This window comes from Callorhinus ursinus, unplaced genomic scaffold, assembly GCF_003265705.2.
Source record: "Callorhinus ursinus isolate GAN/ISIS: 27379988/994484 unplaced genomic scaffold, GSC_fseal_2.0 scaffold4, whole genome shotgun sequence".
NCBI classification, from domain to species: Eukaryota; Metazoa; Chordata; class Mammalia; order Carnivora; family Otariidae; genus Callorhinus; species Callorhinus ursinus.
Genome location: NW_027397066.1, coordinates 65,655,475 through 65,675,624, shown reverse-complemented (window position 1 = coordinate 65,675,624; position 20,150 = coordinate 65,655,475). Strand labels below are relative to the sequence as shown.

The 20,150-nt window shown below is 38.6% G+C and overlaps 1 protein-coding gene across 1 annotated transcript in view; it reads left to right on the top strand.

The window, feature by feature from the left end:
- RASGEF1B (RasGEF domain family member 1B) overlaps nucleotides 1–20,150 on the top strand; it is a 442,258-nt gene that overhangs the window by 277,772 nt on the left and 144,336 nt on the right. Inside the window, exon 3 of the mRNA XM_073891832.1 lies at nucleotides 11,896–11,979. Coding sequence (XP_073747933.1) covers nucleotides 11,917–11,979 — 63 coding nt within the window. The 5' untranslated portion in view covers nucleotides 11,896–11,916. The remainder of the gene's footprint in view (nucleotides 1–11,895; nucleotides 11,980–20,150) is intronic.

Here is a 20,150-nt window from a genome sequence, read left to right as displayed (position 1 = left end):
GAAACCTCTGGAGTGTTTGGCTTAAGGGGGAAGGCAGTAGAGCAGGAGGATTGCAATGCCATTTATTCTTTTTTTTAATCCATTTCTTCTTCTTCTTTTTTTTTTTTTAAACATCACTTTGACCTTTAATTGAATAAAAGTTAGTCTGGAGGAATGAATATCAAATATGTTCTCATAGTATATGTATGCCATAATAGTGATAAATTATAAAGAAATGATGTAAAATGAATTAAAATAGTTACAAAGTGCAAGGTTATCCACAAAATTTTTGTTAAAAAATGAGAAAAATCTAAATGAGTGATGGTGACATCTTAAATACTGCTATCTTCTTATTTATGTTAAAAATAACAAACTTGTTATTATAAATTAAATTAATGTTGCAATACAAATAAAGTTGCTTGTCCTCTCTAAATGAGTATATTAGTCAGCATTCTCCAGTGAAATAGAATCAGTAGAATATCTAAATCTAGATCCATCTGTCTGTCTGTCTATCTATCAAGAGATTTATTTATTTTAAGGAATTGACTCATACAGTTGTCGGAGCTGACAATTTCAAAATCCATAGGGCAAATCAAAAGGCCGGAAACTCAGGCAGATGTCAATGCTGCAGTTTCGAAGAATTTTTTTTTTTTAGAAAACTCAGTTTTTGCTCTTAACAGCCTTCTAAATGACTAGATGAGGGCTACCCACATTATCAAAGGATAACTTCTTTTTTTTCTCTTAATATATTTTTTTTAATTTTTTAAAAATTTATTTATTTATTTTCTGATGTAGTGTTCCATGATTCATTGTTTGCGTATAACACCCAGTTCCCCATTCAATACGTGCCCTCTTTAATACCCATCACCAGGCTAACCCATCCCATTTATTCTTAAAAAGACTTCCCAGTCTCAGGTATGGTATGGAGAGCAGATCTGGGGAGACGAGTGGAGAACCTTTCACAAGTCCAAGGAAGAGATGTTTATGAGTGAAAGTAGGTAGAAGTGAGGTTAACACTTGTGGGAAGATTTCTTGATTTCCCTAAACCTTACCCATCTCCACCATCATGGTTTAGAACTTCTTTCCCTGTGCTCCTCTGAAACTGTGTTTTTGTTGTGGTTGTTGTTTTCATTTAGTCTATGAAATGAACTTGTGTGATGGTCATTATCATTATCCTCATTTTCTGTGCAAGGAAGTATAAGATTTAAAAGGTGAGGCAACTTGTCTATATGTCCACAGCTAGTGGCTGGTGGAGCCAGCATCTATGAGAAGGGGGAGGCAAAGGTGTGAGAAAGAATGGGGAATGAATAAGCCAAGTGTTTGCATGGGAGGAAGCAGAAAATTTTGACTGCACAAGAAAGTTCAAGTTGAGACAGGAAGATAGGTTAAGGTCAAAATGTAATACAATATTTACATCAAATAATCATATGTTTAAAATCAGAACTCCAAAGTGGTAAGTGCTTTTGCACCTTTTGGTGCCTAAGGCATACACGGATGCAAACCCACAGTCCCTCCATGTGCCTCACCTGCACCCTTACTATGTCATTCCCTCTTCTTGGAATCCTATCAAGAGTGTGTACTCCTGGTCTTTACTTCCTCACTCCCTCCAAACCTGTGTGTAATCCTTCCTAGCCCAACCTCCACTTCCAAGCAATGTTTAAGCTCTGATGATTTTAATTCCAAACCCTTTTCTTATGTCTCTCCACTGTATATCCCTTCTGCTACTTTGCTAGTCCAGGTTTTCAGGCATAAGCCTATCTTTTCTGATTTGTTCCAACAGCAGCCTGAATAGTTAGAGTCTTTCATCCTTGAGGTTGCATGCTCCTGTCTGCTGGCCAAGTAATCCATTCAAGCATTGTTATGAAAGAATCCTGGGCTTCCTGCCTACTTTCCTGTGCCATCTCTCACCACCTCTGTCTCACTCTGTAAGATCTAACAGCTTCAAATTATTTGTGGCTCACATAAAAAGTCAGCATTTGTTTTTTTTTCCATACCTCTTGCCCTCATGATATTTCCTCTTCCCGAAACACCATAAACCTCTTTTCATATCCCTAGACCCTCCTGCCCCTCCCTGCCCCACACCACTGCTTTGTCTACCTAACTTCTGTTCTGATTTCCTGTACTCAGCTCCTCTTGGAAGCCTCCTGGCCACAGGAGCTGCTCTCCTGGCTGGGCTGGATGCTCTTCCTCCTCTATCTTTAATATGCACTCCTCCTTTTGAATATTATTTGTTTACTTCTCTCCCTCATTAGCCTTGAGTGAGATCCTTGGGGGTAAGACAGCCTCTTATTTACCTGAGTATCCCCAGAGCCTACTCAGTACTGATGTACATACAGAACACCACCCATTCAAACTTCTGCATCTGCTTTATCGCTGGTCACTAAAGCACCTTTTCCCCAATTCATTCAGAAACCTTTCCTACACTGACTACCTAAAAGTCCCCAAAAGGTTTCTGTTCCAAAAACCCTTCCCCCTGATATTTATTGTCTTTTTTGCTAAGATGCCTTGGGTTGGTTTTCTACAGCTGCCATAACCAAGCACCACAGACTGGGTGGCTTAAACAATTTATTTTCTCAGAGTTCTGGAGGTTAGAAGTTTGAAGTCAAGGTGTTAGCAGGGTTAGTTTCTCCTGAGACTTTTTTCCTTGGCTTGTAGATGGCCATCTTCTCTCTGATTTCACTTGCTTTTCCTTCTATGTGTGTCTGTGTATGAATTTCTTCTTCTTGTAAAGACCAGAGTCATTTGGATTGGGGCCCACCCTAATGACATCATTTTAAACATTTAATCACCCCTTTAAAAGGCCCTAGCTCCAAATATGATTATATTTTGAGGTAGTAGGAGTTAGGACTTCAACATATGAATTTTGGGAGACACAACTCAGCCTATAAGATACCTCTTACCCATTGATACCTTTCCCCGAATTTACTGCCAGTCTCTAAGCAGCCCCATCTGCATAGATGCAGGTTACAGCACCGCTAGCTTCCTCCCTCCCTCCTGTTCATAGCTCCATGGTCATCACTTTAGATTTGGATCTTTCAGAGCCTAAACTTTTAGGATCATTTCGGGTATGAAGTTGACCATCAGTGACATAGGAACTGGGAGAACTATTTCTTCTTTGTGATGTTTTCTCATGCTTGAAAAGATGACTTCCCATTTTCATTTTCTTTCCTATCTTTTCTCAACTCCTAGAGAACTCAGGGTTCATATCCTACAAGTAAGTGGGCCATTGTGTGGTATAACTGTATGTCTTGGTTTTGACATTCCAAAGAGATGTATAATTTTTTGGTAGTGCTGATTGTTTTCAAATACATTGCCTTATTTGGATCTTCTTTAAAAAAATACAAATTATATACTATACTTTTCATTGCTGAAGAAATAGAACCCCAAGAGGTCACACAAGAAGTAAGTGTCACAGCTGTTCTCAAATTTAAGTCTTTACAATAGGAGGCCAGGGCTCTTTTCACTATATCATTGTTATCTTATTTACAAGGTCTTTAGAGCTAGACATATATTTATTTTATAAGCATTTACTTTTATGAGCCTATGCTTATTTTATTAATTCATAATTGAGTACTTTTTAAAAATGTTGCTTATTTTATAGACTTTAATTCTGTTTTATTTTATTTTATTTTTTTAAAGATTTTATTTATTTATTTGAGAGAGAGAATGAGATAGAGAGAGCATGAGAGGGTCAGAGGGAGAAGCAGACTCCCTGCTGAGCAGGGAGCCCAATGCGGGACTCGATCCCAGGACTCCAGGATCATGACCTGAGCTGAAGGCAGTCGCTTAACCAACTGAGCCACCCAGGTGCCCCAATTATGTTTTATTTTAAATAAATTTAAAATTTATAATTATAACATAAACTTTTGAATATTTTTTAAGTTAAAAAGTAAATGTACCTATTTAAACTTATTTAATAAACTTATACTGTAGCTCTTCTATTGTATTTATAGCTTTTATAATTGTAATAATCTATAATTGTTATAATTTTTAATGAAAACTTTACATTTATATTACTTATTAATATTTCTATACAAAAATTCTTATAAACTTAGCACAAAGCTAAGTTACAGTCCTCAGAGGATAATTTGATGACCAACAAAGGGGAGGAAATCTATTTATTAAATCATAATAGAGATTCATAGATCACTGATATTTCACTCTGAAGAGGGCATCAAGAAAGAATAAAATAAGACATTTGTTATTCACATGAAAAATAATATTAACACTTTCTATGTACATTTCTTTGGCTGAGCCAAAATTTAAGTTAAATCCTCCAGGTGAGCCTATGGTGTAAGTATCATCCTGTTTTATGTTTGGAGAAACTGAGGCTTATCATGATTCAGCTGCTTACTTAAGATCTCAAAGCTAGCAAGTTATGGAGCTAGAATCTGATCCCATGCCTCTGACTCCATTTCTTGTTTCACTGTGTCACAAGCTGAAGAAATTACAGGATAGAGACATAGTCAGCAATTACTCATTGAAACCGGAGACATACTGGGTACAGACACTTGAAGCCAATGAAGCCCATAAAAGGGGCATTGCATTGCTTTGGTTGGTCATCTGACACTGAGTTACTAACCCCTGTGGGCCTTAATGTCTTCATCTATAAATGTGTGGTTAATTGTGGCCTCTTTCTCTTAAGTTTGCTGTATAGAAAAAAAGAGTCATGGGTGTGTGTATATGCATGTGTACATTCATGATAAATATGAATTGTAGCTGTGTAAACCAGTCTAATCCTTTTGAAAAACAATAATTGGATGGTATAGAATGAATAAGAGCCATAAAAATGTCCGTATCTTTGGCTCAGGAACCCTACTCCTGGAAATATATTCTGAAGAAATGATTCAAAAGACAAAAAAAAAATGTATATTTGCATAGGTATTAATTATAGGAAAAAATAGTTTGGTTGTTCCTCAAAAAGTGAAATGTAGAATTACATTATGATCTAGTATTTCCACCCCTGTGTGTATAACCAAGAGAAATGAGAACATATATCCCAAACAAAAACTTGTTCGTAGATGACTTATTCATAATAGCCACAAAGTAGAAATAACTCAAATGGATGAATAGATAAATAAAGTGTGGTATATCCATTCAATGGAATATTTTTGGGAATGGAAAAGGATAAAGTAGTGATACATGCTACCACATGGATGAACTTTGAAAATATTATGCTAAATAAACTCCTGAAAGACTGCGTATTATATTATTCCATTTATATAAAATTTCCAGAATAGGCAAAAATACAGAGATAGAGACTAGTGTTTGCCTAGGGCAGGAGTCAGGGAGGAGAGCAATAGGAGGGATGCTGACTGACTGCTAAGAGGTAAAGGGCTTCTTTTGGCAGGGGACAAAAATATTCTAAAATTACATTGTGGTGTTGGCTGTACAATTCTGTGAGTATACTAAAAAATATGAAGTTGTGCACTTTAGTTGGGTGAATTGTATGTTATGTGAATTGTTTCAATATAACTGTTTTTTAAATTTAAAAAAAGTAAAGGGAAAAATGGAAATAATAAAAATATCCACCAAGATATCTAATACATTATACTCTACTTTGTTGATGGAACATTATGTAGTCACTAAATATTGTAAGTCCAAAGACTACGTAACAACACAGAAAATAAGTAATGTGATGTTAGGTGGAAAATGTCTAAGAGTGTGATGCAAAGTGGTGTTGTAGCTAAATATACATGCATTTGGATAAAGGCTGGCAGGAAACTCGTAGACACAAGCATATGGTGAAGGGAATGTGCCTCTTTCAGGAGTCCTATTAATGTTGTTGAATGTCTCAAAAGCACTTGTTTTAATGTTCTTTGTAATGGTAGCCTTGTGGTAGGTACAGGTGCTACTGAAGATGCATAAAACATAAGAACGGAAGGAAAAAGCACTAGGGACATTTTAAAAATCAGCATGTGAAACACCCAAGAAATGGAAATTTAAATGCAAAAACTTAGCAGAGCATTTAAGGGAAATGGTTACTGAGGGAGGTGCTGAAGAATGTATAAACAGGGCAGCATCTAAGAGAATTCTGCCCAGAAAACTTAAAAACTGGACTGCTTGTGAGTATGTTCTCCCCTGTGATTCTATGCCTGCAAGTTTTGAAGGGAGGGGATTTTCATATGCTGGAGCTGGTGTAGATCTGTGATAATAACCCAAAAGGAAATAGGAAAACTTAGCAGTATGCACAGTTTATTTAAGTTCACCAAAATTGTACTGGAGTGTGGAAAAAGGGAGGAAGTCTGGTTAAGCCTAAGTGAGTCAACATTTAATGGCTCTCCACCCAGTTCTCCTCCGTTCCCAAGGCCACCTCACCTCTGCATCTGTGTGCTTGACCTTTGCAAGGAAGGAACTCCAGCTGGGATGGGTGGGGTGAAAACAAATCTCTGTTGGTTGGCCTAAATTATCAGGTTGGGGGGGACAGAGAAAACGGGGCCAGAGCAATGGTGATGACCTAAATCATGTCCTTTTCCCGGAACTTTCTCCTTCCTGGGTTCCCACTGAATGTTTGCAATGTCACAGTTCCCTCAGTATCCTAGGTCCCAGAAACAGCTCATGACTTTTGTGAGAAGCAACTAAAGTGCCATGTTGGCAGTTCTTTAAAAGCACTCTAAGTTATATTTACTCCAGATAAATAATAGTGACAGGGTAAGGCTGGACAGAGGCATGACAATCTTTAAATTAAGTTCTGCTTCGACCTCAAAACGGAACACATTGTTCCTAGCCCCAAGGTGTGGGGAGGAGGAGTGAGATGCCCGTATTTTCTGTGGAGTATAAAATCAAGATTTCCGAGGGAGGACGCATTCTTTCCTTCTAAGGTAATGAGGTCCGTTTGAGCTGCCCAACGATGCACCCTTAAATAGATGCCATCTGGGCTGATCCCACTGTTCAATCAACTAGCTGAGCCTACCAGGTGATCCTTGTGTCCTTCTTTAAAATCCTAGATTATTTCTAACCTTTAGCACCAGGAGTTGCTCTTATATTTCAGGCACCAGGATAAACACTGAAGGTTGTAATTACAGTTCAAGTCCTTAACCACTTCTTTCATCTCCTTTAGGAATTCAGTCTTGGAACAAAAACACCAGGTATCTTTCCTGTGGGGATCTCTGAGCAGTTCTGTAGCTTCTCAGAGGTGCTCTGAAGTTATGCAAAGAAGGTGAGAGGCAGTAATTGCCCTCTTTTTGCAGAGAGCTGCCTGAGGCTTTGACAACTTTTCTCGAATTCTCTATTATTCTACTTTGTTCAAGTCCATTCTCAGCACCCCTGTCCCCGCATTTAGCTAATGTTGAGTTCGTTGTGGAACAGCAGTTATGCCAGCCACCCAAGCAACAACAACAAAACCCCATGTGGAAATCCTGAAATGAGAAAGGGATATAGAAAAAGGGAGACACTAGTTAATAATAACTGTAGGGCCATCATTACTCTGCCAGCCACCCAACCAACAACAACAAAACCCCATGTGGAAATCCTGAAATGAGAAAGGGATATAGAAAAAGGGAGACACTAGTTAATAATAACTGTAGGGCCATCATTACTCTGTTTTGCATATGAACCCATGATTTCAGAAATTCCCTTGTATGTATGACCCAGAGTCATCACATATTTTCCCATCAAACCAATAATTTCTAGGTAAGAAATCTATGTTTTGCAACTGCTGGGTTGTTTTAGTCTCAACTATACCCAGTGCAAATGTATCAAGGGAATCTTTAGTCTAAAGAAAATCAGGCTGTACAACAACCTAAGAAAACTAGTTACACGTTGCCATAGCAACCGGACCAGTATCAGAGTGAAGGGCAGAGTTCTTCAGATTCATCTACTGCGTCTGCAGATTGACTTCCTTGAAACAGAATCATGTGTCTTGATCATCAACACTGAGCCAGTTATTTTCATTAAAAAAAAAAAAGTTGTAGTCTCAAGTAGATATATTTTGGCCTTTTCCCTGGTGCCATTCAGTGTCATCTTATCTTTGGAAGGTGGGGTTTGGTAATAGGATCCTTTGGAAATTTCATTCATGGATTCATTAATATGGTTGGGACCTGAGTCAACAGGGTTTGATAGTAATTAAACTTTGATTACTGGACTATGACCTGTGAAGTGAGTTGCTTGCTAGTCTCAGTTTAACTCCTGAAGGAGAGGAATCCGAATCCCTTGGAATCCAACCATAATCCTGTTTACAGACCCGGGGAAGAAAGCACAGGTTTGAATGACTTCTCCTAAGGGTAAACTGCAGGGCTTCTTCCCCAGGAATTATGCTCCACCTTTCTAGGTCACAGATATCTCCACAATTAGTTTCAAAATATCCTGCGAGATGTGTGTAAATAATGCAAACCACATTCGCAGGCAGGGCCACCCTGGAGCAAGTAGTTTGCCCAGGGTAACACAATTAGTAACAGCAGGGGTGGAGATTCCAGAGGGCCATACTCTATCCTTTCCTATGACCACTGAAAAATCTTCCTTTCACTCAAGAAACATGGCCAATTAATGGACAGCAGGAGGTAGGGATGGGTCAATACCTGCTAATTAATTTTTATAGGTCATTTTTATTTTATGGGGTTATTGGTTCCTATAGTTAAGTTTTTTTCTTCAATATAATCCTCTTGATGTCTCCTCTAAAAGACTGAAAAGAGAGTGAAAAATGTATGTTATAGGAAAGAGATCTGGGGGTTAGAGAGAGCCAGATCTGGAGGGTGCTTTGGAAATTAGTGACTACATAAAGAAAAAGATTTAGCTGGCAAAAAGAAAGATTACTCTACTAGAAAGTACCTGCAGTATATCCTAGTCTGTACTGACTGCTATGACAAAATACCATGGACTGGGTGGCTTATAAACAACAGAAATTTGGATCTCACAGTTTTGGAGGCTAAAGTCTGAGGTCAGGGTTCCAGCACTGTTGTCTGAGGGCCCTTTTCTGGGTTGTAGACTTCTCGTTGTATCTTCACACAGCAAAGACGCTCTCTTGGGCCTCTTTTATAAGGACACTAATCCCACCTATGAGGGCTCTGCCTTCATGACCCAGTCATTTCCCAAAGGTCCCATATCCTAATACCATCCTTTAGGGATTAGGATTTCAACATATGGACTTTTGCAGGGACACAAACATTGAGACCACAGCAATATATAAGACCTGTGCTAGACTGTGAAGGTTGCACAGATAACTATGACATGAGTCTTGTCCTTGGTAGTCCACATTCCCAGCAGATAGTGACAAGCACTCTAATAATAGTACATGGACTCTGTGGTAGAGAGAAGTTTATTCTGACTCTAGTCAATAGTAGAGGAAAAGGCAATCTACAGATTTAATGCAGTCTTTATCAAAATATCAACAGCATTTTTCACAGAACTAGAACAAATAATACTAAATTTGTATGGAACCATGAAAGACCCTGAATAGCCAAAGCAATCTTGGAAAAAGAAAAGCAAAGCTGGAGGCATCACAATTCTGTACTTCAAGTTATATTACAAAGCTGTAGTCATCAAAACAGTATGGTACTGGCACAAAAATAGGCACATAGATCAATAGAACAGAAAAGAAAGCCCAGGGCACCTGGGTGGCTCAGTTGGTTGAGTGACTGCCTTCAGCTCAGGTCATGATCCTGGAGTCCCGGGATCGAGTCCCACATCAGGCTCCCTGCTCAGCAGGGAGTCTGCTTCTCCCTCTGACCCTCTTCCCTCTCGTGCTCTCTATCTCTCTCATTCTCTCTCTCTTAAATAAATAAATAAAATCTTAAAAAAAAAAAAAAAAGAAAGAAAAGAAAGCCCAGAAATAAACCCATGATTATATGGTCAATTAATCTTCAACAAAGGAGGCAAGAACATGCAATGGGAAAAAGTCTTTTCAACAAATGGTGTTGGGACAATTGGACAACTACATGCAAAAGAATGAAACTGGACCACTTTCTTACACCATACACAAAAATAAACTCAAAATGGATTAAAGACCTAAATGTGAGACCTGAAACCATAAAAATCCTAGAAGAGAACATAGGCAGTAACTTCTTTGACATCGGCCATAGCAACTTTTTTCTAGATATGTCTCCTGAGGCAAGGGAAACAAAAGCAAAAATAAACTGTTGGGACTATATCAAAATAAAAAGCTTCTGCACAGCAAAGGAAACCATCAAAACTATAAAAGACAACCTACAGAATGGGAGAAGATATTTGCAAATGACATATCTGATAAAGGGTTAATATCCAAAATATATAAAGAACTGATACAACTCAACACCATAAAACAAATGATCCAATTAAAAATGAGAAGACATGAACAGACATTTCTCCAGAGAAGACATACAGATGGCCAACGACACATGAAAAGATGCTCAATATCACTCATCATAGGGAAATGCAAACCAAAACCACAATGAGATATCAACTTACACCTATCAGAGTGGCTAAAATCAAAACACAAGAAATAACAAGTGTTGGCAAGAATGTGGAGAAAAGGGAACTCTCATGCACTGTTGGGGGGAATGCAAACTTGTCCAGCCAGTGTGGGAAAGAGTATGGAGGTTCCTCAAAAATTAAAAATAGAAGTATCATATGATCCAGTAATTCCACTACTGGATATTTACCCAAAGAAAATAAAAACACTAACTTGAAAAGTTATATGCATCTCTGTGTTTATTGAAGCATTATTTACAATAGCCGAGGTATGGAAGCAAACCAAGTTTCCATCAATAAATGAATAGATTAGGTTGTATATACATACATGTATGTGTGTGTGGGTGTATATATATATAATATATACATACATGTATGTGTGTGTGGGTTATATATATATATAATATATATATATAATGCAATATTACTGAACCTTAAAAAAGAATGAAATCTTGCCATTTGCAATGACATGGATGGATCTAGAGGGTATAAAGCTAAGTGAGTAAGTCACTCAGAGAAAGGCAAATAGCATATGATTTAACTAATATGTGGAATTTAAGAAACAAAACAAAACAAAAAGGAACAAAGAAAAAAGAGACAAACCACAAAACAGACTCTTAACTATAGAGAACAAACTGATGGTTATCAGAGGGGTGGTGAGTGGGGGATGGGTGAAATAGGTGGAGGGGACTAAGAGTTTACGTATTGTAATGAGCACTGAATAATGTATAGAATTGTTGAATGACTATATTGTATACTGGAAACTAATGTAATACTGCATGTTAACTATACTGGAATTAAAATTTGAAAATAAAGAAAAGAAGAAATAGAGAAAAATAGTGAAATGTTCCTTAGGGAATCTGAGCTGGGCTTAATGGGACAGGTAAGAAATCATAGGCAGATATTGAGGAAAGGCTATTTTAGGAACCAGAAACAGTATAAACAAAGGCATAGGATGGAGTCTGTTTAAGGAGAACACATTGAGTAATGTGGCTTGAGTTTTAGTTTAAATTGTGAGACAGATTGGAGCTCAGGCAGAAAAAGTAAAAAAAAAAAAAAAAAAAAGCCACATTTTGGCATGTTCTGAAAAGCAGCTAGAGAACTTTGGACCTTATCCCACATAGAATTAAAGATTTGAAAACTGGAAGTTTATTTTTGTTTTAAAAGATTTTTAAGTTATTTTTGTTTAAAAAGATTCACAAAGTTTGATTTATGTTCTACGAAAATACCTTAACAGATTAGGCTGAAAATATTTTGCATTTATGTCAACATGTGTACATGAATTCCTTCAAAATGTCATAAATACTTTTGTAATATGTCCTTGTGCAAGGTTAACTGAGTTTGCACAGACTGCAAACTGAAGATGCTCGTGCAAAAATGCTGACTCAGGTATTTCAAGTGACAACCCTTACATTTAAGTGCTTGAGGCACTATTGTGAGAAACTGGAAAATGGTTCTATGCAGCAGAAAATCCAGCCAAGTCCCTGAAATCAATCTCTCGCTCTCTCTTTGTCTGTGTTTCCTTTCTTGCAGGAACAGCAATGGAAACTTTCGATGTACAACAGTATAACTCCAGTCTGCTTTACAAGCCCTCTGATTGAGAAGCCAATTGGCAAAGTAAGAATGACTGCATTTCTTAGTGAACAGTATGATTTGAACTTGTTGGCTGTTATTTCTTTTTGTCTTGAGCTATTTGGGTGAAATAATCAAACTGATCTCATCAAAGTGGCTGATAAAATCCAAATTTTGAACTGTTTGGTTGGCCCTAGTGTGCCCTTGCCCTTGGCCAAATGTTGGACTGAGAGATGTTGACCTGAGATGCCTATGCTTCAGCTTCTAACCAGCCCCATCCCAGTGATGCCCTCCCCACTCCTTCCAGTGTCCTGGTTTCTGAGCTCTTGGATTTATCTTCCCCTGTCTATCAGAACTTGTTAGAAGGAAAGAGGATATTTTTAGTAATTTACATTGTAGAGGAGAAAAAAAACAACAACCATTTTTCTCTACTCTCTTAGGTTCAAAACCTGGGGTTATGCAAATTAAACTGCAAAAAAAAGATAAACAAGAGAAAATGTTTATTACTATGAATAAGGAGGCCTTCATAGAAAAGAAGTGGAGACCCAAAGAAGCAATTCTATTCAGGGCTTACACTATTTTAACAAAAAGCAATAAAATGTGGAGAAGTGACAAGGGAAAGGAAAAGGGGTTTGGGCTTCCTACCATAGACTTGGGTAAATTGTGAGAAGATAAACATATGGGGGAAATGAATGGCCATAGAATTATTTATTAAGTTTGTTATGCAGACTCAAGTTGGTGCCTTTGCCATTGATAAGAATCATGTCTGGTGATTAAGAGTCATCTTCTCACTGGTATGGGAGAGGAAGACACATTTACAAATTTATGTAATCTTTAGAAAGGGAAATTTATGTCCTGTTTTTAGATAGAAAGTGATGGCGGGGGGTGGGGCAGAGTGTTTTTCTGGCTAGTCTGCTGTTTCTCAATTGTCTTCAGCTCAAAATAATTCTTACACCAAACTGGCATATTTGGGGGTGGCATATTCTGATCCCCTTCAACATGTTACCGTGAAATCCAGCCACAATACTTCCTCTTTCCAATGTAATTGTTATTTAAACTATCTTGTGGAATAAAAGACTTTGCTTCTAGAAGAGAGATGACAGGTTTTGCTTGAAGTGCTACTCTTCTGAACCTGAAATCACACCCATCAATCCCACCAGGGAGTGTAGAGCCTGATGGTTAAGCGTGGGCTCTCTAGAGCCAGCCTGCCTGGGTTCCAGTCCTAGCTCTGTTATTCACTTGCTGTGTGACTTTGAACAAGTCACCTGTAGAAAGGGCATCATCATCATCATCATAATAATACCTGCCTCATAGGACCATCATGAGATTAAATCATTTAACATAAATCCATGACAGCAAGTTTTTATTTTTACCTATTTTTTTCACTCTGTCTCCAAGCACTCAACAAATTATGCAAGTGAATTGAATGAATGAATAAATGAAAAGCGATACACACGGTAAGCTTAGAGGAGGCACATCTTTAATTTGCTTATGTCAGGAAATTGAAGCTGGAGAAGGGAATGGAAGAGAAGCAGATGCTAGGAAGAGAAGCATAACTCTGGTAAGTATACCAGAGACACTTTCCAAGCACATGTTACTAGGAGGATTGCAGTCTAGCTGAGAAGCCTGCCACCTTCCTGTCCTTTGCTCCAGCAGTGCTTCATTGGGCCACACGCAATCCAGTGACGAGGATGAAACATAGCTACTGTTGGCACAAGTCAAAAACAAACAAAAATTCTTTTCATAGGGCTTTTCTTTCCAACTTATAGATACATGTGGGCAGAGCAAGAGCTTCTTGCACTTTTTCAAAGGAAATGAGTCTCTTTGCTGGGCAATTCCTGGTAATTTTGCCTTGGCGGCAAGTCTGCCCAGGGCAGCTGTCCACAGGGTGTGAAATCCTGGCTGGGCCGGAAGCCTCTTCCTCCTGCTGTCAGCAAGCCTGATGTTTTGCAGGCGTAGCAGGGGAGCAACCCAAGCTTCTTGAGACTGAGTTTCTGTACTTTGTGTTCAGTGGGGTCTGTACTTCCCCTCTGCTGACTTTAGTTCCCAGTGAGAGAAGTATCATTCGGCCCAAAGAGTAAAACAACAAACACAGCCTCCACATCTCAAAATGTGTTGGCAACTGCCCCTGCATTCACTCACTGCCTTGCCTCTGCTTCTGTCCCCTCCAGCCCCACCTGTTTTGACTTTGTTTATATAGGTTGGAAAAAGACCACCACTTTATCTGTGGCGACAGAAAGAACCCATTTCAAAGGCTAAGGTCAGAAGTCAATGACTCTTGGAGGGGTCTCTTTTGACAAAGTTTCACTTCATCCAATGGACAGTCCTGGGTTTCTTCAGTGTTTTCCTAGACCTGATCAGGAACACTAACAGCAGTGTAAGAATGGTAAGGAGTGACTTTCTGGAATGCTTTTAAGAGAGCAGAAGGAAATTAAGGGCAGTATGACCATTCTTGGTTTGGTGGTATTTCACTGTGTGATTCTCAGGTCTCCCTCCCGCAGCAGGGCAGAATTAGCAGGCAGGTATCTGTACCGTGACACCAGGACTATCTTGGGTTGAGTGGAATTGTTCTTAAGGATTCTCTTTCTCTTTCTTCTCTCCATAGCTCTGGCTTCTGGGCTCAATACACTTGCTATAAAAATACTCTAATGAATTCCTTTTGCATTCAGCTCTGTTTCTTATTCACCTGAAGGGGGGAAATGATGTCAAAATGTAAGCTTTAATTATAGGGGTCGAGGGAAAGTAGTGTTTGGGGTAAATAATTGAAATCTGTGGTTACTCTGCCCAGAATCCAAACTCTCTTCCTCACTATCAGAAACTTTCTGTCGGGCGAAAGCCTGTGTGCTGGACCCAGATGCAGGTTCTACCACCCATATTATGGTGCCCTGAACTGAACCAAGGAAAATGTTTCCTTGCTATGGGGGAAGGAAAGGTATTATGAAAACCCCAATTGGATAACAAAGAATTCCAGTGTGAGCTCAGAATAGAAAAAAAGACTATTTTGGAACCAATTCCAGTCTTACAATTAAATGATAACTCTTCATTAATGGTGATGATTAGAGGGTAGGAATAAAGGAGGAAAATTTTTAGGAGCAGAGAGGGAGAAGCCAAAGAAATCACTGTGGGCAGCAGGAAAGCAAGCCTGGAATGTGTGATAATCCACTCTCAGATCAAGAGGAGTTGCGTGTTTTATTTTACATAATTGGAGTCAGAGCCTTTTGAATGGAGCATACAAATTTATGTAAATAAAAATGCAAATGTTAAAAATATGTGTCTTGGGATTTCCAGGGGATGACCTGGCAGCTTTGTCTTCCTTGCCTTTGCAGCTGCTAAATATTGTGTTGTGAAAGCTCAAGATGAACTTATTTCCCCAAATCCCACAATGTTATAACTAAAGGACTTTCTTTGTAATTTATAGGAGATAGATACTCTGGAGAATGAATTAAAATAGACTACTTTTTAATGTATTTGACCGTAAACATGTTGCCCCCAAGAGGTTGCACAGGCTAATAATAAATGCAAAAGGGATTTCGGGATTTCAATAAATTAATGGCTTATCCAAAGTGGACTGTTGAAAGGTAATAAGACAATGATGATGGAGACAAAAGCAGGAATTTGGGGAGATAAGTGACATTAGAGGATGACATAAAATTTAACTTACCAAGCTCTCCCACAAAATTCTCATTGGTGCTACTGGCAAGACAAGAGACTGGACTGAAAGAGGCATTATTTCAGTTCAGCAAGCATTGTGGAGATCATGCCAAGTCAAAACAACCTAGTAAAGTGCCATGACCTTGGCAAACTGAACAGAATACATAAGTAGACAGAGCTGTTTTTAGATTAAGGAACTGCCCATAACCGTGGCTATGCCAACCTGCCTTTCTCAAAAGGAATTTAGGTGACAGGTAAACATGTCCCCAGTCAAAAGGAAAGTAACTTTAACACATTACTTGATTTGACCAGAGGGAATGGAGAGAGACACCGCCTTGAAGGATAGCAGTGTTATTAAATGGAAGGGTGGCTAAGAAAGCAAACAAAGCTCCCTGGGCCTCTGTGTTTCCGGGTGAGGGAAGGGGAGACTGGAGGAGCTACGTGGAAGTAACTGGATAAACAAAAGATAAAGAGAAAGGAACTGGTGAACTCAGAATCAACAAAATCTAGAGCTGCTTTATTTCAAATTTGGGAGGCATCTGTGGGAAGAAAAGAAATAGTGATGTCCCTTTAAATCTTTAGCTCCCTTTAGCACTGGAGAATTTTTCTTACCAAAGGAAAGTTTAGTGTAGCAAACAGGAGCCATTTTATTTATTTATTTATTTATTATTTATTTATTTATTTATTTATTATTTTTTTTATCTTTTTAAATTTTTTTTATTTTTTATTATATTCAGTTAGCCAGTATATAGTACATCATTAGTTTTTGAGGTAGTGTTCAACGATTCATTAGTTGTGTATAACACCCAGTGCTCATTACAACATGTGCCCTCCTTAATACCCATCACCCAGCTACCCCATCCCCCATCCCCCTTCCTTCTGTAACCCTCAGTTTGTTTCCCGGAGTCCGGAGTCTCTCAGGTTTGTCTCTCTTTCTGATTTCTTCCCATTCTGTTTTCCCTCCCTTCCCCTGTGGTCCTCTGTGCTATTTCTTATGTTCCACATATGAGTGAAACCATATGATAATCGTCTTTCTCTGCTTGACTTATTTCACTTAGCATAATCCCCTCCAGTTCCATCCATGTCGATGCAATTGGTGGGTATTCATCCTTTCTGTTGGCTGACTGATATTCCATTGTATATATGAACCACATCTTCTTTATCCATTCGTTTGTTGAAGGACATCTTGGCTCCTTCCACAGTTTGGCTGTTGTGGACATTGCTATTATGAACCAGAAAAGACCCTGAATCACCCACCAGGGGAATGTTGAAAAAGAAAACCAAAGCTGGGGGTATCACGATGCCTGACTTCAAGCTATATTACAAAGCTGTGATCATTTTAAAAATAGTCTTCTAAGTCATGGCCCATTGGGAATCATTGAATGTTACATCATGATATGGTGGCTGGGTCTGAATAGACAGCACCTGTTCTGTGAGAAGCATCTTGGGATTAATACTCAATATTTAGGGCTCTCACTCACCCAAGAGGATGGAGAAGCCAACCCACAAACTAGTCTGTGGTCTACTGCTGCTTTCAAAAAAATACCAAAAGTCAAGAACAGAATAATCAGAAGATAATAATAATGGTGAGTAAAGGAAGCCATTGCAATTACTACAGTTGTAGATAAACATGATTTTAATTCTTTGGGCATGAGCTGATTTGACTGGATCTCTTTCTCTATATGTTTAGCTTCTGGTCAGGGAGGCAAAATTCATTAAGCTAAGTATTTCACTTCTAGAGCTTTTTGTAACAAGGTGGAAGAGACTTCCAAGTTAAGGGGTCAATTTTCTTCTTCTAAGATAATGGGAATTTTAGTTGGGATATGTCCAGCCAGCTAAAAAGCATATTTTTCAGCTTCCCTTGCAGCTAGATGTGGCAATATGATGAGATTATAGGCAATGGGAATATGAGTGGAAGTGATGTATGCAACTTCTGAGTTATGCCTTTCATAGGAAAGGCATGCCCCTCTTTCTGTCTGGAATACAGATGTGGTAGCAAAAGCAAGAATAGCCACTTTAGACCAAGAGAGAAAGGCAGAGAAACGAAATTAAGAGTCAGGGTCTCTGACTCCATAGAACTGTTCACTGCTTGAATTCAGCCTGCTATTGCCTGAGACAGAAATCAACTTCCATCTTGTCTATACCACTAGTATTTTGGCCATGTTGTCCTAGTGTACAATTAGACCAGGGGGCAAAGTGGCTGCATGCTCTATGGGAAGTCACTTAGAATCTAGTGAAGGTAGAAAGCAGAGCCTGGTACAGTAAAGATCAGTTAAAGGAGTGAAAATGCCTAGTTGCTAGGATCTATCTCCCAGATTGAACCTGAACAGGGAAGGTGAGATACACACATTAAGTTCTATCTCTGCGAACAAGGAGATGAGCAGAATTCTGCTCAACCAAGAACCCTGTCTTTGAATTCTGAACATAATAAACCTAGATATCTATCATACACTGAATTTGGGAAAATTTCTCCCTAGACCTGAGGCAAACCATGTTCCAGTGAAAATACTCCAACTTGAGGTACTGCAGTAGAACCCATTATCTGATCAAACAACATTTCTATTGATACTTATTGTATGTCGGAGCTGTCATTAATCTGAAAATATTCATAAATATCTTCATGCATGGATTTGGCATAATATTCTCTTCTTTTGTCATCTGAAGCAGGTTTGGATTTCCTGGGGGCAAACATTTCGGACTCCAGCTTTTGCTATAACTCTATCACACAGGATTTTATGGGTAGAGTGGATTGTTCCCTCAGACCTCATTCTAGAGTCATTCTCCTTTTATTTAACATAAAGTAACACTGTTTTGATTTAATAAATTAACCTTCTAAAACATCAACTGTTACTGTTACCACACATTGGAGTCCATATCATTTTTTCCAATTCCTCAAAATGCCTGACGCTGTGCCAAGCACATAGTAGGCAGGTAGTGCTCGGCTACTGATGGGTAAGTGAATACAGAATTGTACTTTGTGCTTCAGTCAGCTATTTTCATCTTCTGTCCTTGTTCATCATGGTTGAGCATGTGAATGACCTACTACATCTAAAGACAAAGAATTTGAAAAGTCAGTATCACTGCCACTGTCCCGTAGAGGCACACCTCAGAAATACCGCAAGTTCAGTTCGAGACCACCACAACAAAGCGAATATTGTAATAAAATGGGTCAAATGAATTTATTTTTGTTTCCTAGTGCATGTAAAAGTTATGTTTATATACTATGCTGGAGTCAAAATTTTAAGTGGGCAGTAGCATTGTGTCTAAAAAACAAGTACATACCTTAATTAAAAAATACTTTATTGCTAAAAATTGCTAACCATCACCTGAGCTTTTAGCAAGTTGTAATCTTTTTGCTGATGGAGGGTCTTGCCTTGATGTTGAGCTGCTGACTGATCAGGGTCACCACCTGAAGGTTGGGGTGGCTGTGGCAATTTTTTAAAATGAGACAGTGATGTCAGTTGGCTTTTTTTTTTTTTTAACAAATGATTTCTCTGTAGCATGCCATGCTATTTGATAGCATTTTACCCACAGTAGAACTTCCTTCAAAACTGGAGTCAGTTTTCTCAAACCCCGCTGCTGCTTCCTCAACTAAGTTTATGTAATGTTCTAAATCCTTTGTTGTCATTTCAACAGTCTTTCCCACATCTTCACCAGAAGTAGATTCAGTCTCAGGAAACCATTTTCTTTGCTCAACCATAAGCAGCAACTCCTCATCTGTTAAAGTTTTATCATGAGATCGCAGCAATTTAGTCACATCTTTAGGCCCCACTTCTGATCCTCGTTCTCTTGCTATTTCCACCACATCTGCAGTGACTTCCTCCACTGAGGTCTTGAAACTTTAGTTTGTAAAAAACAAACCACACAATATCTGTGAAGCACAATAAAATGAGGTATGCCTGCAAATATTAAATAACCAGAGGTGATAATATATATCCCTTAAATTTAGATTCTTGCATTCCCACTATCACACCAGCACAACCCAGGCTGAAGTTTGGGTTCACTGGTAGGAGTTCACTTGGTTAAGAAATGCAGCCTGATGCACAAGAACAAGAAGTCTCTCCGTCCCCTATATTCCTAACAGACAAAATGGCTCCATAAACATGTTTGGTAAGCTCCAAAGAATTGTAATAGGAGTTAACAAATATGCTTAAACCAATGGCTGTTCAACTTATGTTCTCCTATAAGCATATAAAAATATTCAATGTCAGCTCCCAAAACCTACAGAAAATAAATGAAATATGAACAATTAATATCTGTAGAATTCTTGCTTTTAAAGATTTTATTTATTCATTTGAGAGAGAGAAGGAAAGCAGGAGCTGGGGGGATGGGTAGAGGGAGAGGGAGAAATAGGCTCCCCGCTGAGCAGGGAGCCTGAAACAACATGGGGCTTAATCCCAGGACCCTGGGATCAGGACCTGAGCCGAAGGCAGATGCTTAACTGACTGAGCCACACAGGCACCCCTGTAGAATATATTTTATTAGATTTATAAAATTCATCAATTCAGAAACAGGTAGATGCCTATACACTATAAAAATGGGAAACAACAGAGTTAACAAAAATC